Source organism: Zonotrichia albicollis, chromosome 2 (assembly GCF_047830755.1).
Source record: "Zonotrichia albicollis isolate bZonAlb1 chromosome 2, bZonAlb1.hap1, whole genome shotgun sequence".
Taxonomy (NCBI): Eukaryota; Metazoa; Chordata; class Aves; order Passeriformes; family Passerellidae; genus Zonotrichia; species Zonotrichia albicollis.
The window spans coordinates 79,010,182-79,036,038 of NC_133820.1; the positions used below are offsets into that span (position 1 = coordinate 79,010,182).

At 35.3% G+C, this 25,857-nt stretch overlaps 1 protein-coding gene across 4 annotated transcripts in view; it reads left to right on the forward strand.

Moving 5' to 3' along the window:
- PIBF1 (progesterone immunomodulatory binding factor 1) overlaps positions 1–25,857 on the forward strand; it is a 108,680-nt gene that overhangs the window by 22,200 nt on the left and 60,623 nt on the right. For all 4 annotated transcript variants that reach the window (XM_026793761.2, XM_074535521.1, XM_014267403.3 and 1 more), the window contains exons 8-10: positions 1,700–1,881; positions 3,676–3,801; positions 7,720–7,818. In XM_026793761.2, coding sequence (XP_026649562.2) covers positions 1,700–1,881; positions 3,676–3,801; positions 7,720–7,818 — 407 coding nt within the window. The remainder of the gene's footprint in view (positions 1–1,699; positions 1,882–3,675; positions 3,802–7,719; positions 7,819–25,857) is intronic.

Genomic DNA, 25,857 nt, shown 5'->3' on the forward strand with positions numbered 1-25,857 from the left:
TTAGTGTCTGTGTAAATAACAGTATTACAGATAGAACAGAGGCTAAAACTGCCACTTAGAGCTACTTGTAAAAATAGGCAAAGCACTGCTCTGCCTGATTTTACAGGTAGCTGTAGAGATTGTCAGAAACATTAAGGAAAAAAACTGAGTTTCTATTAGAAAGTACCCCTTTGGTGTCCGGCTTTGTTAGTCTATTTATTCCTCAGTCTAGCATTTTAAGAGGACACCAAAAGTCAGGTTTGTTCTCAGTGTGCAAGAATAGTCAAAAAAATACTGTACTGTACTGTACTTCAAGTTTGTACATACATATGGAGTACTGCAGAATAGCAGCAACAATGGATTTTTTCATTAACTTTATACTAAATTAATCAGAGTGAACAAAAGTAGCACTACTTTAAACTAAAATATCACTTCAAACTGTGTATTACTTAACTCTTCTGGAAGGTTTCTGCTGATTTTTGTGTCTGCTGATGCAGTATCAAGTTCTGGATTGGAAGAACATCCAATTGGAAGTTTTTACACAGTACTTGTTGCAGAGGACAAGTAACTGCTTGCTTTTCTTTGTGTAGTAGTCTATGAGGTCTGTTCAGTATGCCTATACACATAACAGGTTACTTGGAGAGAGACAATGTTTACCTTTTTTTTCTTAAATCAAGTATAGAACAAGCATTTATACCTCACCCTGAGTGTGGTGCTCAGCAAGTGGGGTGATGGAGAGGAGCGTGCCTCTGAGAGCACTGTTTGTATGTAAATTGTCATCTGTTTAACTCCTTGCTCCATGTCTTTGACTCCAGTGTCTTCCCTAAGTAACCTTTAGTCCTTCTATGACTTAGAAAAGGTGAATTGTGTCTAAACCATGTACATGATGTCTTTATAGCTGTAGGAGACATATTTCTGATAAGTTACTAATTTACCATTCTTTGAACTTGGTGTGTGAAATCCTCAGCTTAGATGGCAAAATAATCTTTAAGGGGATGAAACTGTTTTGTTATCATGATTATGAAGTTGGGCCACCTTGCAGCAGAGTCCTTTATGCTCTTTGCCTGTTCTCTAACTGTGTTCACCTTGAATGGATGGAGACTGCTCTCCCTCACACTGCTTCTTGGTGTAGGAAACATGCTTGATCTGATGACAAAGGTGGCTGTTCTCAACATATTCTTGTTCCTACTTTGGCATCAGTTCAGCCTTCTGTAGCAACACCAGCTCTTTGCCCTTGTCCACAACAATTGTGCCTTACATCAGCCCCAGAACTATCAGTTTTACCATTTCTTTACAGAGAAGTAATCACCCTGGTGCCCTTAAACATTTCACTGCTATTCCTGAGAATGTCACAGTCAGTATGACAGGTTGGCACCAAGATTCTCCATCGGTGTTTCTGACACAGCACTATGCAGTACTGCTGCTATTCCTCTATTCAGTGCTTCAGCACTGTTTACATACTGATGTACATGAAGGGACCTCTTTTTTCAGGTGCTAACTACTGGAAATAAATAATGTAAACTCATAAAATGGTATTTTTATTAAAGTCTTTTTTTCAACTTAAAGCTTCATCAACTTGTTAAAATAAAGTGTAAATAGAGTCTTTTGGTTCAGATGATTTCACAGAAGGGAGTTAAAATTAAATTGCAAATATGCGTACATAGGTTAAATACTTATCTTGAAATTTGTGTTAAAGTGTTCTTTTTAATACCTTTTATAGCTGGCAACCATACAACAATCCCTCAACTTGTTGCAAAAAGATAAAGATTATCTGAATCGCCAGAACATGGAGCTTAGCGTTCGCTGCGCACACGAAGAAGATCGTCTTGAAAGACTGCAGATTCAGCTAGAGGATGCCAAAAAAGCTAGGGAAGAAATGTATGAAAAATATGTTGCATCCAGGCAAGTTATTGTCTGTTCACTTCTATCAGTAGACAGATTCTTTAACTGTTTTCCCTTGTTTCTTGCACAAATCTCATTTAATTAATAATAATTTTCAGAAAGCTAACTAATTTTTTTTAACTAGAAGCAGGACACTTTTCTTGGGTCAAAGTATGTATCACAAACATTTTTTAAACCTTTATAAGACCATAGCAGTGGAAGTAAACTTTCAGCATAAACTTGGGCGTTTATGACAATTATTCTTGTAGGTTTGCTCAGTTAATTATAAAACAAACTTCTTGTTTTCAATGTATATCCATAAATCTTTTGTCCTGTATAACTAAGAGGGAGTGTGCTAATAAGAATCTCCTGATAGACAACTAAAACAAAAATTGCTACCTAAATGAAAATAGAAGGGCATTCTTGAAATGATGAGTTATGGAGCTCCAGCCCATATCAGAAGAATTTTAAATATTATTTTTCCTTTCAATGCAGTCACTCAAAGTTTTTTTAAATTTGTTTTGCATGTTTATATCTCAGAATTATGTATTTCATTTATTTCCACCCAGAACTTCTGTATTTTAAATTAAAAATTGTCTTACTTTTGAAAATTTAAGAAAACATTCTTTTTAGGTTTTTTTATGATAGACCTCTGTTGTGTAAAAGGTCTTCATAGAGTATTTGCTATAGTGTGGTATAGTTGAAGAAGGAGAAGAAATAGGTTTACTTTTATCTTGAAGGGTCAACTGAAATACAATGTCTCAATGAAAAGAAAACATGGAGAGTTTTCTTTTACAAAAGGAAAAGGAAATAAAATAAAAGGAAAACCTGACAGCAAGCATTCTCCATTTTAATATTTTGGGGCATGTAGTTAATGTGAGGGAGTTTTTGACCAGCTCAAGTATTCATTTCTAAGAATTATGGGTTATCACATGTTTGGAAATCAAATTAAATCTAAAACCTTTTACAGTTGCAAATGCACATGTCTTCATAATATGCTTTTGTTTCCAAACCTGTGATTTTTACCAATTGCTTAATTGCTGATTAATTATTCTTGAACATTATGCTGTCAAATTTTGACATTCCTTAACTGTTAAGCGCTTACAACATAACCCTGGTTTTGTCAGAGAGATTCTTTATGAGATTCCTTACAATCTGTCATGAGCTTCCGAAGTTACAAAAAAAGTCAGTGTTTCTCTGAAATGAAATTCTTTTATCCTGATATCTTCTGTTACTTGTGGTTTAAAAACTTTGTGTTTTAAATAATTCATATGTTACATTGACAGGATAAATTCCCAGATTTGGGGGGCTTTTGATTTCACAAATCTCCACTCCATTTAATTTTCGATTGAACTTGTGATGTTTTTTTCCCCCTCATATGAGATGCAGATAGTACACAAAGCAGTCTGGTAGTGGCATGGCATCATTGCAAGTCAGTAAGTTAATCAATCCTTACCCAGTAATGAAGAAGAAAGTGAGGAGTTAAATGGTTACTTAATATAAGCACTTGTTTAGAGGCTGACAAAGAAGTTCTGGAAGAATGTTAATGTTATGTGATTCATCAATATTAAATAACTTAAAAAATTTAAATCTGTGTGCAAAAGGCTTCTGTTTATTCACAGTTAAATATTATTTATTCCTGGTTGATTTTCATTTAATTTATATAGCAACATAGGCTGATAAGTATTTTAAGTCATTGAGAGATAAATGAATAAAAATTGAAATAAAATGTAAAATCAAGAAGAACTCTGCTCTTGTAAAGCTGTACCTCAAGTTTTAATATTTTAACTAGTGCAATATGTTTGTTTTTTACAGAGACCACTATAAAGCAGAATATGAAAAGAGACTACATGAAGAGTTGGAACAAATAAGGTTGAAAACAAATCAAGAAATTGATCAACTAAGAAGCACCTCAAAAGAGATGTATGAACGTGAAAACAGGTAGGTAAGGTGTAGGCAATAAGCTAATTGAGGAAGAAATGACCAAGCAGTGTTTTGTGCTTAGATATAGTTCTAGCTGACTAACTCTTTGAGAGGTACTCAAAATGTAAAACCTAAAATTAAATTATACTTGTACAGTAAGTTTATGTTGTTATATATATTATTAAATTATGGACAGCCAACATTATCACTTGAAAAGGAATATTAGAATTCATGTTCTACATTAGATCTGGTGGTTTGAGGTTTGTTCAGAGGTATAGTATTAGTTAATTGACACGGGATGACAGTTTACATGTCATGCTCTAGGGGCAATCTTGAAACTGCTGGGAATCCAGAAGAGAAAATGTTGATGCAGAAAATAAGGCAGGAAAAACCCAAATGAGATAAGACTTAGGTCTGTATGAAGTAAATCTAATTGAGTTTGTTAAGAGCATCATGATTCAAAAAAACCATTGATTTCCTGTAAATTATTGTAAAATTCTCTTGAGGAAGATTCTAGTCCTGCTAAGACCTGCATGATGAGTCTGTATGTGTGTCATCTAGTTGAATACCATGGAATTACATGCACATGCATAAGCCTTTTAGGGACTAAAAGATTTGGACCTTTGGCACTGAATTTCTTTTTTAGCTTGTTTTTTGTCCGTTTGATTGCTTTAAAATGGGAGGAGTGCTTAATAACTTTACTGTAGATGTGCTGAAAGTGACGTGTGGAGAAGGAAATGACAATAGTAAAAAGATATTTGTAGCATTAGCATCTGTTCCTCTGATAGGTAGTTTTGTTACTGCTGGGAAGAGTGGAAAAAGAGCATGGTTTCTGCTGAATTTCAGTCAGCAGAAAGGTTCTAATTAAAAAACAATTACATCATTGTGTAGTTTTGCTAGTGTGAGTAAAATACACATATACATCCACACCACTTCCTGTATGCAAATCTATTTTGAATTACAAAGTATGAATTTAAGCATGCATTACTTTGGAGATTTGACAAGCGTCTGTATATCATTGAGAAAGCTACTGAAAGATATTTCATTTGTATCTGGAACTGCTTTACAGAAGTTTTTTCCTCATTTTGAAATAATTACTTCTGAAATGCAAATCCCTTAGATTTGCCTACATGTTTAGAAAAAAAAAAAATTAAAAGAAAGCTTTCTAGCATATGTTCTTTCTAGAAAATACTAAAAAATCCACTGTAAGGCAGTCTGCCTCAATGGTAAGACAAATGGAACCTCAAATTGTGAGCAAAACATTTTACAGTGAATTTGTGTAATGTGATGAGATGCTGTTTGTGGCTGAAAATAAAGTTAAGATGCTGGTTTCATCCTCCTGCTCAAAGCATGGAATGGTATTATAGCTAAGCTAATCCAATATTCAGTTGCTCATATTCTTTGCCAAGCCTGATGTGCCTGATAGTTCCTTTGAATTTGTTGGCACGCATTTTACACTAGGATGAATCAGTTCAAGAAACTAAAATGGGAGGGGGCCACTAATAAAGAAGTGATGCATTCATGCCTAATTTTTTTGGCATCAGTTTCACTTGTATGGCTGTTGTAAGCATGGGCTGTGTTTGCATTAGCAAGCATGAGTGAATTCACAGGGCATGTGAATGTCTGCAAGAGGTTTGACACTGGATTACCTGTAGTCTATTCCCATAGATCAAACACAATTTAGTAGTTGAGCGTGTGAGATGCTTTCCCTAAGCACGTTTTCTGATATGGTCGAATCTTACTGCCATACAGTTTGTGCATTCTAGACCAGTTTAGGGATGTGATATTTTTTGCATTTATGTGCAATAAATGATGGTTGTGAAGAGGTTTGTGTGAAAACCTAATAAAGATGCCCACGAGCTGCTGCCTCCCATGTCTTCATCTCACCTTTTTTTCCCCCATGCCCGTTCTTGATCCTCTAGATAGTATTTCTGTCGCATTTACTTTCGTTGTGTGATAGGCTGGCTAGATAGATGCCTTGCAAGGCCCCAGTGCAGCCATTTGGGTAGGTGCTTCACCTCCTGTGAAGTGGCAGTCACAGCTGACAACTGGCAGCATCACTGGTGTATCTCCTGGCTCTCTAGAGAGTATTTCAACAGAAGTTATATCACATCTATGAGTGTAGTCTTGGTTCAATAGTCCTTCATTTGTATCCTTTTTCCTTCTATTGCATTTACAATTGATTAGTTGTTCAGCTGAGCAAAAGAGTTGATTCTCTAAATGAGGCTCTGTATCTCTCCTACTGATTCATTTTTATCCCACCTCCATTACTCCAGTCTTAAGGATACAGCTCTGGACTCCTACTCTGAGACATAACATGCTTGATCTTAATGCAGTTAACAAAATATATTGCCATGTTGCCATATCTTGGTATGAGTCACTTTTAAAGAATCTAATCTTTAGGTCAGTCCCTGAATTTCTGCACTAAATTCTATAGCTTAGAAACTCAATTTTCAAAGAAAATTTTGTTACCTTTCTCTAGTAGCCAGTTAGCTGCTACATAATTCAGATGTTAATTTTTTCTTAGTAACTGTTTGCTGTTCATATGAATTACTTTGAATTCAGAAAAGTGCCACTGATAACATTTATTCTAGAAAATAGTCTTTAAACCAGTAATTATATACCTTTAGTGTGATACAATGACGTAGGTTAACATTTACATGAGCGTAATGATTTTCTATTTTCCTTTGTATCCTGACTTTTCTCCAAAACTTGCCTGAGCCTTTAATTTTTCTTTGCCTTGAGTCAGGAAGTTGTGAGGAGAGGAAAAAACCAAAACTTCAGTAGGAAGATCTTGGTTGCATCCACATTAGCAGTTCTGTTCAGATGAAGAATATGGTGTTGAAGTGAAATCCCCTAAGTCATAGCTGCTAGCCGTGGTTTTAGGTTGCCTTGCAGCTGTCCTTGGATTTGCATGTGTTTGTAACATATAAATAAGATTCCTTTTAGATAAAACAAAATCGAAAGGAATTTTTAAGATCATCTAATATGTTTCAAGTGCTGGTGAATGTTCATCATAGAAGCAAACAAGTAGTAGAGTAAAATCCTTAAAACAGTCATAACTGGGATTTCTGATCCTCCACAACCACTGTTAGCTCCGGCAAATTGGCTGGTGCTCTGTTACACTGAATATTGGACATTGAGTTTATATACAGTATCTAAGCAGTGCTTCCTCTCCTTACAGTCTAGTGCAGTGTTAATTTATGGCCTGCTTGCAGCATAACAGACTGTGAATAACTAATTCCAATTTTTAAACACAAATACTATATGTTTTACTCTTAGTATCATGCTGTTCTCATTTGTGTTGGTCAAATAATAATTGAGGTCGTTTGAACATCTTGACTGATCCCTGGTTATAAAAAAAGGAGTATCAATTGATTGTAATAAAATGTTATTTTATGGTTCTCTGCAGATCAAAAATGTTGCCAGCAATAAAACCCAGGAGATTCCTAGGTTGATATGTATGATATGCAATAGCATATACATCTCAGTACCTAGACAATTGGTAGTAGGATTTCTATGCTTACCTAAACTTTTCTTGCTCTATCAAAAGTTGTGAATCATCTCAGCTAGGCAGACAGCATTCCTGCAGTTATTCCCAAAGCACCAAGGAAAATCATTGGAATTTATTTAATTCCTGCAAAAAAAATATTAGTTCTAGTATTCTAGAATAATTAGAGTTACATGTTTCCACATGTAAATAGGTGATTTGATAATTGTTTTTTACAATTTCAGAACTGGAAGCTTTACTGGTATACATGAAAACAACCTGAAGTAAAGCCTCTGTAATAAATAGGTGAATAGATAGACCCTTCTGTCATTCTATGAGAGTTGAAGAAGGTAGCATTGAAATTTGTATCAGAAAGCAGTAATTAATGAAGCAAGGCAGTCTTGTTTCAAACAGGTTGTTAACAGAATAATTTTTGTTTCCTTCAGAAATTTGAGAGAAGCACGAGATAATGCTGTTGCTGAAAAAGAGAGAGCAGTAACTGCTGAAAAGGAATCTTTAAGAAAATACGATCAACTCTTAGAACAGTAAGTGTTTTAAAATACATATAATGCAAATAATACATAAAATACATATCTGAAGGTATAACAGTGTTTATAGCTAGGAGGTCTGAGTAGGAGGAATGACTTACTTTCTGCTTACAAAGAACAAATTGGATTACGAACTCTTCATTTAAATGAAGTTGCAGACTTAATTCTTGTAGTAAATTCTTTCCATTATCAGTGCAGTAATAAGATCAAAGTTTGGTATTTATCCTATCATACTGTAGAGACAAGCAAACATAATTATTCATTTCATAGCAAGAATGTCAATTTTATACTGTACAGTAGCAGTGGTCAAACTCTGAACCTGTTTATGGGGTTTTTTCTTTAGTTGAGAGTAGAAAATGATTTTGTAAGATGACTTCAATTAATAGTTTTTATGAAGTTTGGATAGAGGGCAGTGATCATAAACAATTATGCTTGCTACATGTTTCTCTTCTTACTAGTCTCTTCTCAGTCTCTCATACTCCATGTGTAGAATATATTGTCTATACCAATGTACAGTTCCATTCCGTAGAGAAAGAAGCTATAGTTGATTTTTTTGCCTGTTTGCAAGCACTTTATGTTCTGTAACTCCTTTTCCTTACTTTTTGTAAATTTAGAATGTACGCTGTGGTTAAACTATGAGCTAATGTAAAACTATGGACAGTAATCAAAGTTGTTCAGGTTAAGTTTGTCATGTGTCTTTAGTTTTGGATTTAATTCATTGTTTAATACATTTTTTTTCTATAATGAAGTGGTCAGTTCATTAAGTGCCTGTGCTACCTAGTCATCTACTCAAAGGAAGTACTAGATGAGCCTTCTTTGCTCTGAATAATTTTTAATTACAGTGAAAATGTTGTTAACTTAAGCATAGGAACAAATTTATTAAACCTTTTAATTTTTATGTATAACTCCTAAATTGCACTGGTGGTACTATTGAAGAAATAGCATTGCCAAAGGATTGAAAAAATGTGATTTCTAAGTGATGATGTCAAACAAAAGGGGTAGGTCCAGAGCAAATGAGATGGATTTGATATCCATGGTGAGTTTAAGGGACTTGACTTCTGATTAATTCTAGTTCAGCTGAATGGGCCCAAGGGTGCCAAATGCCTTTTAAGGGTTAGAGCACATTGGAGGGGTTGTTGGGTTCTCAGAAGGAATTCAGTCTGCAAACTCTGAGGTGATGGCTGGCATATCATAATTTGAGTTTGCACTTTTACTTAATAAAAATCCTAACTTTGCAATTCTTCTATTTTTATTTTTAAACTTAAGAACTGTGGAGAAAATGCTTTTCTGTCCAGCTGTATTCCCATGCATCTAATGTGTCCTTTTTCATACTTTATTTTTGTTGCTTTTTAAATTTATGTTGCTTCATTTTGAGGCGGTATGTCCCACTGCAATTAGAAACAGGAATCTTACTTGATACACTTATGCTTCTTTGCTCTTATAGCTTTTTCTAGTGATAAGCCTCCAGTTCAGTAAAACTCATTTCCTCGTGTTAAATACATTGATAAGTTGATTCATGCTGGGTTTTGGAGTTCTAAGCAGTAGATAGCTCCTCAGAAGATTATTTTCTGCTTGGGAACATGGAAAACCCATACTAGCCTTTTTTGAAATGTTGATGTCTCTCTTTAAAAGTACCTCACTTCTAACCGCATAACAGGTGTCAAGACCGTGACTTTCTCCACATTCCACATCATCTACCTAAGCGAACTGCAAAGTAACTAACTGGCATGTTGAGATGGTAGAAATACCTTAACTTGAAAGACCCCCACATTCTGAATTTACTGTGGACTCACATGTGACAGTTCTGTGGAACAAAGAAATTTTCTGATATCACCAGAAACCCCTAAGACAAAAAAGGAATACCTGTGTTGTCCAGTTCTGTATTTAAGTGATTATAACAGCTTGTTCTACTTTAGTAAAGACAAGGTGACTCATCGTAGTTACCACTGGTATCATAATCTGTATAAACAAACATGTTTGAAAGCTTCAGAAGTATGTGGAATGTTGACTGGCCTGAATGGTGGTTAAATAAAGCCCCTGGCAAATCTTGTGATCAGAAGTGTAACTAATACCCAATTTTCTAGTCAAGTGCAGTTATTTTCATTTTTTTTCACTCATGTTTGTGATAGTTTTCTGTGAACAGCTATTTACAAATACCAAAGTGATAATATTAATGAAAGAATTATATTGAGAAAGGATCTGCTGTTTCAACCTTTAAGTAGACCACTGTAATGTCAGTATGTAAGTTTTGTTGCTCTCTATGCCATTACACATCTGTAATTTCTTTCTGAGAATCCATGTTTCATTTGCCTATGACAATGACAACAACCTTAAATTATTTGATATTTTTGCATTTAAGTCTTGTTGATGTCATGCATGTTCTGAAAAAAATATGACCAAAGGGAAACATTTTCAGTTGTTATTGGTAATGTGACTTAAGACTTTTTTCTAATTTCAAGCCTGTATTACCTCAGTTGAAATTGTCTAGGGGTAGAATAAGCAGAGCAATTCTGTAACAGCTCTGTCATCTACGTGGTTAAGTGCAGGTGCTAAATATGTTCCAGCTTTTCCTTCTTTTGAACACTCCTGGAGCATTAGTTTCAAACTACTGACTCTTAATCTGTTGCTTCTCCTTGCCAAAAGAAAAAACATCCAACCCACCAAAACACCAACACCAAAAAAAAAACCAACACCAAAAAAGTAGAAGTGCACTGTGGTTTGCTGTTGGGCTTTTTCCTGTTAAGGTGCCTAGTCTCCTCTAAGGAGCAACATAAAACTTACATGGTTTCTTTTCTTAAAGTGGACTCAGAGGTCTAATATGGTGTGAACTCACACTTGAGCACTTCACCTACAAGTACCATCTCGTGCCTTTGATTATTGACTTCCTTTGAAGTCAAATTCCTTAAATTTCTTCTAAAAGGAGTATAATATCTTTTTCCAGGACTCAGCTACATCAGTGGAAACTGGTTTAAAAAATCTAGAATTATTGGGAACACAAGTGAAGTTCATAAAAAATATTTTTTTTTTTTAGCGAGAAAAAAAAATGCTGCTCACATCATCTAACTATACTTTTCCTATTTTTGTAATGATAAAGTGAGAGGTGTAGAATAGTGAACAAAATAGGTATGCAGTAAACAGAATATGAGTATTCGAGGAAATTGTGTTATGGCAGTGCTGTTTCTTCAACTTTGCAGTGGACACTATTCATAAAAACCCTTGGTTTTGTAAAAGCTAGTTTAACTTCCTGCCGCTTTCCATTAGGTAATAGGATATCTTTAATCTTTAATCCTTTAAAAATAGGATATCTTTAATAGGATATCTTTAATCTAACAAAAAATTGTGTTCTTTTTTTCTTACTTATTTGCATATGCACAGATATGCAGATGATTAATTTTAAACCATATTTCTGTAGTTGTGTTAAGTCAGGGTGATGACTACAGAAATCGTTTAGAGCCTTAGGTTTGTTCTATAAAGATTTTAAAGTATTTTGTAGTATTTTTATTATTTAAGCATTTCTGGGTTGATGTACATAGCTCAGTTTGTAAAATTACTGAATTTATAATGGATGATCTGCTACAGGTAAAAATACCTTTAGGAGTATTTCTGTTGTTTCTGTTTGGAAATGCTTTTCTCAAATGAGGAACAAAATAGAATAAAGATTATTGGCATTTCTTGACAGCATTTGTCTCTGCCTCATAGATTCAGAAAAGTATGCAAAAAGTTGTCTGCATGTTTGTGTTTGCAGATTTATTGTTTTTCTTTCCAGTCAGCTGCAAGCTGACTGTGCAACTTAGAGACTTATTTTAGTCTCTCCGTAGTCTTTTTCATTTGAATCTCTTTTATCCCTATTTTTTTTGTTCTTCATAATTGTGGTATATTTTAGAATTTATCAGATGCTATATGATGCTAGTCATCTGTCTTGAACTTTTTAGGTGATGGAGAGAGGGGATCAATTCTGTTCATCAAATGGGTTTTTAAATAAGCTGAAATTAAGATCCCTATATCTGCTTATTAATTGCACACAAGCCTAGAGGACTATCTTAGGTGAGAAGATAATTGGATAAATTTCCTGAATAAATAAATATTAGAATACATTTAGAATCTCTGTGGAGCATGCAGGAATCTCATCCTTTCATTTATTACATAATACTTTCATTGTTAATAGAAACATTAAAATTAATTACTTTCCCCACCTGATAACATATGTTTTATAATCTGGATGTTGCTGACTGCAGTGACAGGATTCTAATATTAAAATTACAAACTCAATGTCTATATGTGCTGGAGTTACTGCTAATATTTAAATAGGGGCGTGTTATCTCTTCAAGAATATTTATATCAAATGAAGATTTCAATAATGAATTTTAAAAAATCCATACTGAAGACTGCTGGCCAAAATAGTTCTTGGGCAAAGCTGCCATCACTCTGTGATAAAAACTGCTGTCAGAACTTCCTACATATGGCTGCTGGGTTTCTATATGAGGTGTTTTGCAATCCCTTGAATTAGAGCTATGTAGGTCTTGAAAATCACTACCACTTTAAATTTACAGTTTCAATTAATTTTGTTTGATTTCCAAAATGCTTTTTTTGGTAATAATAATTTGCTGCTGCTGTATTCATTTATGACTTCTATCATATGATGTGTATGCATAATTTTTAACACTTAGAATTTCTCTCAGAATAAAGCCAAGCCCTTCAATGGCATTATTAGACCTTGTTTGGAGTTCAGCCCTAGCCAAAGTAGCTATTCCACATTTCCCATAAAACAACCTTCAGCTTGTTCTCCTGATGAGAAAGTTAAATAGGAGGTACATCAAAACAGGGAAAATTCATGAATGTTATGAAAATTGCTGAAGGACACCCTCTCAGAAATTCTGAATCAATGCAGAGAAGTCTGTGAAAGAACCAAGAGCAATAACATGATGGAGAAGCAAAGAAAAAGTCAATTTCCCAGGTGACTAAGTCTAACTTATTTCCAAGCTGTAGAAGCAGCACTGAAATCCATAACAGAAAAAGTCTATGTATCCTGTATTTCTACTGAAATGGCTAGTGAGGCTCCTACTCTCTTCCTTTTCTTCTGAGGATATTTTTATTTGAACTTTGCATCTTAATGGATGTAAAGTTCAAATAGGATGCATTTTAATAAACAGGAGCAAACCTACTTAACTCATTTGAATAAATAGATGAATAATAGGGTTGGGAAAACTGCACACTTGCTAAAGCATGCCTAATTGTTTTTTGTTCTTAGATTCCTAATCAGGATCTTAAAATTTTACATCCTTAGCTAAGATAGTGTTCTTGCAGAATGAATGTTTTGAGCCCTGTAACCAGTCACTTCATAACTGTAACTGTCTTGATGTTGAAGAATTATCTGCATCAAGACTCATAGGAATGCTAAATTAGTCTGATGTCTGACCTTTCTGAGCTTCATGACATCTGGAACACAGGCTTTGAAGTTTGTTCTCTTACTGTGCAAGGAATGTTTAATGATTGTATTTATAGCTCTAAAAATCTTTTATTTCAGTTGCTCTTGCCCCAGCTCATAAGAAATAGTTCTCACAAAATATTTTCAGCCTCTGAGGGATGCTTTGGAAAAGTTGTAATACCAACATATCGTCATATCATAAAGATTTTCTATAAGCCTTATTGGTCTAATTTTACTTTTTATTTCCTGCTAGCCAAAATATTTTAACCTTAAAATATTATGATTAGTAGAGGCAAATTGTTAAGATGTTGCAATGGCTTTTCTGAGTACCTAAGAAACTATTTATTTACTCACTCTTTCAAGTCCTTAGGGTATTTTTGCTAGTCTGGAAAGGTTGAAATCTAACATGTCCTTTGAGAACAAATTCAAAAGCACTTGCAAATTCCTTCAAAGAGGGATTCTCTATCATAAGGATGCTGCTGCTGTTTATATATATTTCTTCAATTACTGGGTTGAAAGATCCACTGCAGTCCATGATTTTTCTATGGTTGTTAGTATTCCTCAGGTACACACCCATTTTTGTGACTCACTGCGCCCAGCTTCTCATTAATGGTGAACGCTGCCAGGAAGAACAAGGAGGGGTTCTTTGTAACTCCTTACCCAATCATGTTTCAGGTAGTAAATTTTACATGGGTTTGAAATGAGACTGGAAAAGCTCAAGATAAATTTGAGAATCCCTTTACAGGTAGAAAGCACATCACCATTCAGGAAATGCTCGAGTGAGAAGCAGTTGAACACTAGTGGCAGAGGATTGGCGAGAAATACAGAATATGCAGAAGTTTTTCTTGCTTTTCTCAAAACACACTTTTGGCTGCAGTTGGAGCCAGCTTTATCAGACTACATATGCCTTTTGTGTGATACACCACAGCCACTCTATGTAGAGCAGGAACTATTAAACACAGGGGAACTTCCCAGCCTTTTTAATGCAGGTGCTTTGGGTCCCTTCGGAAAGGGGACATTACACTGCATGTAATGACAAAAGATACAAGTGAAAGCTTTTACCTGAAGAAATTGTTAATCTGGGTTATTTTGAATTTTTTCAAAGATTGTTATATATATCAGGTTATCTATGCAAATAATGTGTTTCTGGAGTGTTTCTAACCATCTGGGCTTGAAGGACTAAATGCATGTGTGAAGTCCCCACCAGCACTAAGTAGCCCAAAGCATTAACACTTCAATGGCACATGAGAAAAGGACCTGTTTATAGGAAACCCCCAAATATATGTTTCTTAGAATACAGAAGAAAAGCAGGTCACAAATAAGACCATGACCATAAATACAGCCAGGGAATGTTAATTGTATATGTTTACCAAAACAGTGTGTTATAATGCCAATTCAAAGGCTAAATTCTTTAGAGAAGGAATACTGTATTTTCTGTGTGTCTGTACAAAAAATTTGATCTTCAAATTATGGCTATTTGTGTAATATTGTATTTAATAAAACCAACAGCATTTTAGTAGTAATTTTCTTCTATAGTTACTTTCTCAGTCTGTGGTTCTCCCTGGAAAAGGATTCTGATTACCTTGTGGAAAAGGATGTTATGCTATACTTATTTCCATATAGCAAACTTTGGAAGAACGGTGTCCAATAGGTGCTTGTGTGGTGTGAGAAGGAAGTTATAGCTTTGTGATCTTAAAACCTGAAATGTTGGACAGGAAGATTTAGCATTGATGAGTGAGAGCTTTGAGCTAAGTGTTGGCTAGAGTTTGTCTTCTGCAGAATCACATTGGAATTGTTGAGGAAATGCTAGATATAACTGAAGAAAGCATTAGGCTGGTCCTCATTTCCATGGTGGTGACACACATTTATGTGAGTAATTCTTACAAATAGGAAAAATGATGGTATGTGCTTCTGGAATAGAGCATAGGTAAATAATTTGTAAATTAACAAATTAAAAACTGTGAGTAAATGAAGGACCATCATAGTATGTTCATTCACAGGCACCCAGAATAGTGTACATCAGTGAGCCGAGGTACTTTCCTGCCATAAACCGCAAGGAGCTGTTTGCCTTGGGCATTAGTTCATCCAGCATTGAATATGCCTAATTAATCACATCAAGGACTTCCCAAAAGAGAGTGATGTATGATATATATGTGTAATGCTCACAGCTGGTGCATCCACTGTTCACAGCTGATGGAACAGCCATGCCAGTCCTTGGCAGCTGTTTTGTTGCTTTCTCTCTTCATGAGATTGGCATGTCTGGTGACCAGTGCCTTGATGAGGAAAGAATGGAAAGTCTGGGATTGGAGAGCTGATTTCCCTTTTGTATGTTCTGGTTTCCAGATAAGATTGCCTCAAGAATGTATCCCAGACTTTGTCACAGTTGACTCAGAGCTGTTTACATTCGGGGACACCAGTAAATTTTTTTTGAAATTGTATATGTTCAGTGTTGAAGTGTTGCATCCCATACTGGACAGTGGGAAGGCCACAAATGTCCTTCAGTTTACTCAGTGCAAAGCTACTTAGATAATTTTTACAGCTATTTATGTTTCTGGCTGAATGATCTAAAGGCACAGTTGTGTCTACTTATATGACTGTATGGGTGACTGTGAGTGTATTCTGTGAGACCAGCAAAATGCATGTGCAATTAATGTTCCAGGCACAGTAAGCCAGAGTTCAAGAGCTTCCTAAGGAATAACTTGATCTGGGTAACTGTAGGGCGGCGGTGTGAAAGATCAGAAATCAGAACATTTTTACCAAACGTCATTTTTCCATAGTGACGCTTTGCTGTGACATGACATTTGAATCATGGGGTACCAAGAGGTTACCACCAAGAGCATGGTACTGCTTTGAGCTGTTTGTGATACCAGTGAGGGGAACCTGGTTTACATTAAAAAAAAAAAAAAGTAACTTGGAACCTTAGCAAGATCAATAGGCTCTTCAGTAGGAGATGGGGGAAGCATTTGTTCTGGATGTGCCTCCAAGGAGAGCACAGTGTGAAAGCAGATGTGCTGGTCTTCTCCATAGGGTGGCTGCTGATGATTAGGGAGAGGATTTGTAATTCTGTGGGAGGAGTGTGGTCAGAGGCAGTAAGTGCACTTGTACAGAACCTGAGCACTGAATAAACCCAGCGAAGATGGAATGGAGGGGTGCATATGAAACACTAAATCAAGGGGCTTTGCAACTCACAGTAAAGGGCTCTTTTAGTTCTTACCACTTGGCACAATCCATACAGATCCTGTTCATGTGTCTATACTGCCAAGCCTTTCTTGTGAGCCCTGGTTAATACTAGGTTTTTGTATTAGCAAAGAAACAAATGTTGCCACATCAAGAGGTAGCTGCACAGACCACCCTGCCTACTCATCCAGCGTGGAGAAGGTACACACTCTGTCTGTGTGTCCCTTTGAGGTACTCCAACAGCGAAAAAATTGCCATAGTTTATGCAACTTCATACTCATGAAATAAACAAAATTGAGACATTTTCTCTTAAGAGGAAGTCAAATTTTTCCATCAAGTGGCAGTATAGTTGTAGGAATAGCTGTCACTAGAAATAGGTTCCTTTGAGATGAAGCTTGGGCACTACATAAGACGCTTATACCTGTCAGGCGCTTAGTCTTTATATGAAATGTTGGATTTCATAATAGACATGTAAAGTGTACATACTTGTACTTACAAGCCTATTTGTACATCTCTTGTAAAATTTTGGATATGTTGTCAAAATGCTGCAGCTCTTGGCTAACATTTTAATATAAATACTACTGCATGTGTATGTATATAATCTAGTGTAAGCTTTGATGTGGAACTTGTCATCTGGAATTGTTTTCAGAGATATTTTAATTGTTTCGTGGAAAGTGCTGCCATGGATAAACTGATATGGAACTGCGCTGATTCATCCCTTATGAAATTTAGCTTAATGTTTGTTCTGATTTTTCTAAGATCTTTAGTGTTTCCATTCCAGAAATATAATCAAGATCATAAGTTTCAAAATGCTTCTGAAAGCTAAATCTTCCCATTTTACCTTGGATACATTGCTGAGGTCACTAGAACTGGTTGTGCGTTATAGAGAGTGAAAGAATTTGTCCCACTCAAAACACTATGGGGAGGAGAAAAGGTTTTATTTGTGCAAAATGGTACTGTAAGTACATGAAAATAATTAGAAACCATAGTCCTTCCCTTGTCTTTATAAGCTGCTCACTTCAGGTAATTAACTGACTCCTGAGTCTCTGAGTACCCTCATGATAGAGGGTTTCTCTGAACAGTAAAGGGCAGCCAAAGTGTGATTAATGATTATCCTGTGACCCTGTGAAGTGCCCAGTATTGGGTGGAATGGGGGCTTTATTAATAACTAATTTTGAAGATTTTTTTACCTAAAGCCAGGTGAGGAAATACTGTGTTTTTATTGTCTGTTGCATGTTCCTCTAGAACATTTTTGTTTTTACAAACCGTTACTTTATAGAAGCTAGTGAGCTGGGTTTTTTGATATTAAGTTTGTCCTTTATCACACTGTTCCCAGTCATAAGTTATGAAATCTGGGTCTAATTTTCTGTGTCAGAGTTCTTTTTTTCTGTTTTCAAAGTATTCTATATGCGTAGATAAATGGAGTACTTTTCAGGTTTATTTTCTCTGTGCCAGATGCCTTCTTCTTTTAAAAGTAAAGAAACTTTTTAAAGTAGTGCATTTGCTGAAGATAGTTGTATTACTAAAATGTGCACATCTACAAAAGTAGTTGTCATGTTCTAAGTTAGAAGAGCTACCTTATGGTAATTTGTTTCCTTGCCAGGGCTGTCCCCCCACCCTGCATTTTCTTACCTCGTAAAATAATCAATTCTTCCTTTGTCTCAAATGATTATCTATTTAGACTGTACAACTGTATTAAGCAGTTTTAGTTTAACCATTAGAGTAGGAAAAAAATTTGAATCTTTTTTTTTTTTGCTAAATTGATATCTTTTGGCAGAATTACTAATTGTTTTTGAAGACAGTTTTACATTTATCTTTGTAAGCCTCTTTTGTTATGCCAGCTGTCTAAATCTTTTCATAAACTTCAGTTAAAAGAACATATTTTCCGTGATTATTTTAAAGTATAATGTTTACTGGAAGGGAAGTCTAGTGAATTCCCACAGATGAAGTGTGAGTGTATTTCTCCCACTTGTAAATGAGTTCTTATTTCCTACAGTATGTATTCTGGTACCACAATGAGTCATTTTCAAGATGTTTTAGTTTAGCTTCTAAAACATTTAAAAACTTGGCAGATACATGTAAATGAATGTTACATCTAGTTTTAGAAACTGCTTCCAAAGAGTATTTTGCTAAAATGAAGACTGTGAATAGACCTTTCAGAATGCAAAAGTGTCTTTTGTGATAAACCTGAAGTCATTTGCAGAGGTATTCTGGTTTGGCTTGTTCATGATTGGGGATTTTTTCCTCACATTTAGCAGGTTTTGGTTTAACCATCCTGTAAAATAGGGAGAATACTTTTGTGGAAAAGCCTTAAATTTTACACATAATGTGTTGTTAGTTGGATATTTTAGCCAGGCAAGTAATACCTTTCTTCAGTATGTTAACTAAATTTTGCAAATTTTCATACTATTTTATTTTAAAATTTTTCAATTTTATAACTTTTTCAGAATGAATGTAGTGCCACCTTTGCTTTAATGTGATTTTTAATATGTTTAAGATTATATGTGCCATGCCCTACTTAAGTGTATTTCCTGATGCTAGCTTGACAGCTTAACTGTTGGAAAAAAACTCAAGACTAGATAGTTTGTATGATTAAAAGGGACCGAGGAATTACGGGAGTGGAGTGCGAGTCGGAGAAAAATGAGGGAGACCAACCCTGTTTAGATTCAACCACCCCAAACAAACAAAATCCCCAATGCAAAATGGCCAGTGTTCCACATCTGAGAAAGTCATGCCTATTTTTTAAAGAATATTTCATATTTTAACTTTGTTGTCCTGGTTTCCTTGCATCTGGAACATTTAATATAAGGAGACCTCAGATACTTTGTTCACGTGTGAGACCTGTGCTGAGATACACGCAGATTTCTGCAGTCTGGATTTGAATACCACCCTAAATATTGTCCAATTGTTGGCTACATCTGTATTGTCAGTTATGATACAGAAAACTTTGCAACCCCCTGATTATTCTGTTCCAACTTTAACATCTGTATATTGTCCATGATGCAACACCATGTTATCAGTAAGATCTTACTGTAATTATCACCCTTAAAAATTTCTGTAGCTTTTTATTAGATTCAGAAAGAGATGCAGAAGGCATGTAAAACTTGGATCAGTAAGTTCTTCCTGAAAAGATTTCTTGGAATCCATTTTTGCTTAGTTATGTGATATAAAATATAAAAGAAACCCGTTTCAAAACCCTTCTCCATCTGCAACCCCCCCTGCCCCACCACCCCACCACCCAGACTGGTCCTAAATATGTTAAATTTTCATCAAGGACAAAATCAGGAAAAGGAGAAGAAGAACAGGAAAAGGATGAGAAGAAGCTTGTTTAGGGGATTGAAAATCTTAATTGTTTTGTCAGACAAAAGCATTTTTCTCCCTACATTATATCTACATTGGGAACCTTGCAGAGGATTGATGATAGGTTAAGAGTAAAGATGAGAGGTGGGGAAGGGTAAATAAAAGAAGAGATAAAACAAAAAAATAGTAGCCATGAAAGCTTCATTGAGTGTGATTCATCTGAGTGTAAAATAAATGGTGCAGCTTCCCAGTCTTTCTCTTTGGAAGAGTAGTCCAAGGCAAAGACAAAACAGTTGCCTGAAGGGATTGGGTAAGTGGAAGTCTGTGTGTTGGGACTCATGGCAGACTCCACTTCTTTGTTTCTGCCCACCCAGTTACCTTTGCACAGCTATTTGTAGAGATAGAAACTGTGAATCTAATTCATGGTGCCTTCAATATGAATTTTGTTCAGTACAAGGTGAACATCTCTTTGCCATTCTAACACTGAAAATCTCTGAACATTATATTCAGAGATCTCAGTTTTGTTCATACCACTGTTTCGGATTGTTGTGACTTTTTGGAAGCATTTTTAAAATGTAATATACTGTTTGGATGAGTTCAAAATTAGTTTCTGAGCAAAGAAAGTAAAATGTAGCATGGATTTTAGTACAGTGTTTACTGTGGCTGTCATCAGTCTTGTCTAGTTTTAAATGCCTGTGCTGGGATGGAATCATGTCTGTAAGGTACCTTTTTCTTTCCATTGGCTTATAAAGGGAGCCTGCACAACAGGCCCAGGTGTAGGTAACCACATCATAAACAGCAGAAGCCACACAGCTCAAGTCCTGCATGGCTTTTCTGAGTACAAGGACTTCAGCATAGACTCTTTGCAGAAATTCATGGGTTTTGGAGCTTTTATATTTTACCATCGGTCTTACTCAGTCCTCCTCCAATCCAGAATTGTGAAGCCTTTAAGCATTTCTCAAAGGCTGGTCAAAAAATTGAATGTTTTCATTATGAAGTGGTATATGCCTTATATGCTGCTTTTTAGGGCCTTTTTTAATGAACTCTGCTCTCTTCCATGATTGGAAGTATTTTGATTGGCAGAAATTAAATCAATATAGGTCTAGATATGTGATTATACAAAAGATTGGACCTGATTAATGAAGCTACAGAAGGTAGGAAGATACCATACTCCTTCAAAATTTTCAGTCTTAGCTACCTTGCAGTAACTCAAAAAGAGTTGCCAAACCCAAATGAAGAGGAAACTTGCATTTGTTTTTTTTTTTTTTTTTTTAGAGAAAAGGGTAGATAGGACAGAAAAGATCTGTGGTGGAGCAGAGATCCACTTGTTGCCCATGGGAAGGGTGGTGATTGCCCTAAGGAAGCTGTGACCCTGGGGGAATCCCATGGTGGAGCAGGTTTGCTGTCAGGACTTGTGGCCTCACAGGGACCCATGCTGGAGCAGTCATGCTGAAGGAAGGCACCACACTTGAGAAGTTTGTGAAGGGCTGTCTCCCATAGGAGGGACCCCCATACTGGAAGAGAGGAAGAGTGTGAAGAGTCCTCCCCTGAGGAGGAAGGATTGGCAGGAATGTGGGATGAACTGACCGCAGCCTCCATTTCCTGTATTTCTGCACTACAGGGAGGAAGGGTGTAGAGAAAATTGGGAGTAGTGTTAAATTCAAGAAGAATGGAGGGATAGGGGAATGTGGTTCATTTTAGGATTTGGTTTTGATTTTCATTACCCTTTTCTGATTTAATTGGTAATAAATTAATTTTTCCCCAAGTCGAGTCTGTTTTGCCCATGATGGTAACTGGGGACTCATCTCTGCATGTCCTTATCTTGACCCATGTGTCTTTTGTTACATTTCTTCTGCCCTGTCCAGATGCAGAGAGATAGAGTGGCTTTAGTGGGCACCTGGGATCCAGCTGGGCCAATCCACCAAACTTTACTCAATATGTTGGTTGATAAGTACAGGTTTTGCATACATTAATGACTTTCCAACAGGTTGTCATAGTGTTATCTGTGGGTAGATTTTCCCTGACTAGATTCCAGTGAAGTCTTACCAGTACCTCCTGTTCTCAAGCACCACCTAACCTCAGAGGCACTTAAAATCATTCCAAGTTGGAGCACATTTAGGTAGAGGTCCTTGTGCATGCTCGGAAGTCTCCTGGTTTGGAAAGCCAAGTGCTTATTTTGATATGGGTAGGAGGTGCCTGAACTCTGTTCAAGTCCCTGAAGGGCCTGTTTTTATTAGAGCATGGCTAACTCATTCAACACCATTGAGTTCACTCCAGAGCACTGTTGGAAGAAGAGGTAATGGCTAAGCTTTGCCCCTTTTGTAACATGGTTCAAGCACTCCCCCAGAAAGTTTAAGACCCTTGTCCTTTCCCTCTCAGTCTCCCTAATTATTTAAACAGGTTTTGGTGTTACCTGGAAGTTGTGTCAGTTTGTCCAGAACTATTGGCAACATGTCTTGATTTACATGATGCATGAGTTTAGCAAAATGCCGCAAGAGGGAAAATGAACAAATTTGGGGAATTTTTTTTGGTAAAGGTCAAGCAAACAAATTCTCAAAATATTATATAAATGCAATTAACAAATAACTTTCAGAATCTTCTGGCTATCTCATTGTCTTTCTTGTACTTATTTTTCCATTATTAAATGAAGAAACCCGAAAACTCTACAAATGTGGATATTGGCAATATAGTAGCTACCTATAAGGTTTATAAATATCATTTTTAGAATAAACCTTTTGGATCATTGATTATTTTGTCATTTCATGTAACCATCTTTTCAGAAATTAAACTCTGAACTATACTATTCCTAGTGGAGGACATTCTAGTTGTTATGTTCAGATGGGGTTTTAATTTCCATTTCAAGATTATTTTCTCCTGGTTTGTATCACAGTGTTCCGATGATAGCATTAGTCAAATTTATCTATTGTTTTCTCCTCTTAAAATCTTAGTCAGACTTTGTTTTTCTAGATTGTAGCTTATTTGATTTCTCATGGGATAGATTCCTTGTTCTCTTGGACATCTGAGTACCATTTCTCTTAATCCTGACCTCACTTTAACACAGATAACTGGAATTCTGAATAATGTGTCAGATAATTTCCTGCTCTATCTCGTATGATACCATAATTTCCACTAGATGTACCTGAGTGATTCCTGGAACTTTGTGGCTTTTGCAGAGCTGGGTCATGTTAGCAGTTTAGTTATCCTAGTCGCAAGTAACAAATCTAGATCCTTCTCCTCAGTCTGCTCTGTCTTGTAGGAGTTTGGGTGAGCAATTAAGTTTCCTAGCCCTGCTCTAGGTCTTCCATCCATATATACATTGTTTCTAGTTTTGTGATTATGCTACATTATTATTTTTCTGTGAGAAACACACACTGTCATTTCAGAGAAGCAAGCACATCACTAGAAGATGTGCAGTCATTTTTGCTGCAAATACTTAACATGAGATACAACTCACCTAAATGAACCTGTGCTGAGTACACTTACAAAGAAGCTGCAAATGTCTGAATTATTATCATTCCTCAAATATGTTTTTGATCTACATTTCAGATCTCTAGCTGTTCCATGTTGTGTCAATAGTATAAAAAAATGGAAGTGCTGAAAAAGGAAAGGAAGTAGGTTTCAAAAGTTGTAATTTTAGCTCTGGTGTATGATGCTAATCCATTTGAACTTGCATTGCTGAGTTGTGGGGTGAAAATAACATTTGTGAAAAGTGAAAATAGCTGCAAGTTGTTTCTTTGTTCTTATCATTAACAGTTTAACCATACAAATCTGTCACAGCAATTTTTTTCCTGTATTAGTTATGAAAAATCATATAACAAATTACACTGATTTCTCTGTAATTTTTTTACTTTTCTTTTCTTGTTTTAACTTTTCTGTACACTTTATTTAGCAGATACCAGATTAAAATATTATGGAAATGTTAAGTGATATTCTCTTTTTTGTCTTTTAGAAATACATTTCTAATATTGTCTTTTTTGTCTTTTAGGCACATTTGTTTTTCTAATTACTAGTCATATGGACTATCTTTTTTTGTCCTCTTAAACAGAAAATATTTGATCTGTAAGAATGCCTTTTTTACTCCACTCTGGATTTAAGGAAGAGAATAGTAGAAATTATGTTGCAGTTCAAGTAATGTCCTTAGCTTTCACTTGCCTGCTGTCCCTTAAGATTTTATTTATGTGTTGTATCTCCTGTGTGAAGTAAATAGACATGCTTAAGCATCACTTAAATACTGAAATTCTCTCATCATATTAGTACTTGTTATCGTTCTCTAATGTTTGCAATTCAAGCAGCTTTTATACTTACTTGTATTGGCCTTCCTACTCCAGTTACCAGCCTGCAAAATAAATCCTTGTATATTCAAATTGATGCCAAGATGCCAGCAGTACAAAGTGTAATGCATGATTCATAATGCAAACTCTCAGAGCATTTACTCATGTACAAGTACATTCCTACCAAATGACAGTCAGATAACTTTATATATGTAACTGTGTGATCACTGAAAAGAGATTCTTTGTTGATCTGGCATGTGTGCATATTTGATATCAATTCAGTGATCTTAAAGATGGTTAGAAAGTAGCAATTTTCTGTTACTCCCATTTTAATGCTAAAATAGGAAATGAACCATTTAAAAACAGAAAAAAAATTCTAAATTGGTTCTGTTAGAAAAATAGAAACGTATTTTCCAAAATTAAAAATAATTTTGTGTATCAGTTTGTGGAGGGAATATAATGAAGGAGAATCTCCTAAAATAAGGAAATAAAAATATTACTGAAATGTTATTGTTTCCAATGAAAAAAATAGTTTTGCCAGTACAGCATTGATAGTTATAAATAGTTTTCTAGGTCTTCAGAAAAATGTAATTTTCTACCAAATGAATTGTGCTCAAGACCTCTTCTTTTTCAATTTTTGTTCAAATTGCAATTTCAGAAATTGCATGCTAATAATGATAATATCTTGAGAACTAATAATACTTACAGAAATAACAATATTTGAAAAAAAGATACTTTTAAACACAGTATATTTGGCACACATAGAAAATTTTGCTTTTGAAACTCCATAGTAAAACTCTCGAACACAGAGAGTGAAAGAAGCATGTTTTTCTTTTCTTGAGATTTCTTTTCTTTTCTTGAGACCCTTCATGGTCAAATGGTCTGTCTTCTTCCTTTTTTTCTTTTTTTAACTTTATTTTGCTGTTTAGTATTCTTTTGAACAGTCCCAAGCTGTGCATTTCTTTTTTTTTTTTTGAAGCTGCATAAACCAATTTGAAGTCAGTGAGAAATGCAAAATAAGAACTGTAAATGCCACTAGAGCTGGAGAAATGGAAATTCATAGGAGAATAATACCAAAGAACTATTGTTGCTTTTGTTATTGCAATTTAAAGTATAAAATCTGACCACAGTATTTGCAGTAGTAATAGACTATACTTTCTTAAATACAAAAAAATAAGTGAATATGCAAGTTATAATTCTCCTTCTAGTATATATTTTAATTACTTTCCTATCCACAAATTTTATGGTCCTTTTTTATGTCTTTGTAAGAGTACAAGTACTTCAGTCTGCTGTTTATTTTATTAATTGTACTGCATGCTGTATTTGATCATGATCTGAGAGATGCATTGAATTACTTTAAACACATGCTTTAGATTCCTATAGATCCATAGTACAGTTGTTGAACATACCCTGCATTTCTAAAGAAGCAAAAAAAGATTGCTCACATTCATACAAGAGCTTGCTTCCAAGCCAAGAATGACAGATGCTGTTACAGCTGAGAAATGTAGTGTTTTAGGAAAACACTCACACAGTAGTTATCTTAGGCCAGAGTTTTAAAAAAAAATCAATTTAAGGTGCCTTAAACTAAACTGGAGTTAAAGGTACTTGCAGTGTAGATGTTGGTTGTACAAACTGTCAAGGATTATGTTCTTATTCAGTAAATCTGCAATATCTGAATGAACAAAATAGTTTTGTTCTCTGCCTTTAATAATTTCACATGTGCCTAATTATTGTGTTTCTCATTTTGAGTAAATCTGTTTGCAGGATTTTTTTTTTTTATTGTTTGTGTTTTATGCTGTAGAGTGTTGTAAATGATAGCATACCGAGGAATGGTGAAGAAGGGAGTTGTCTGTGCATAATCCA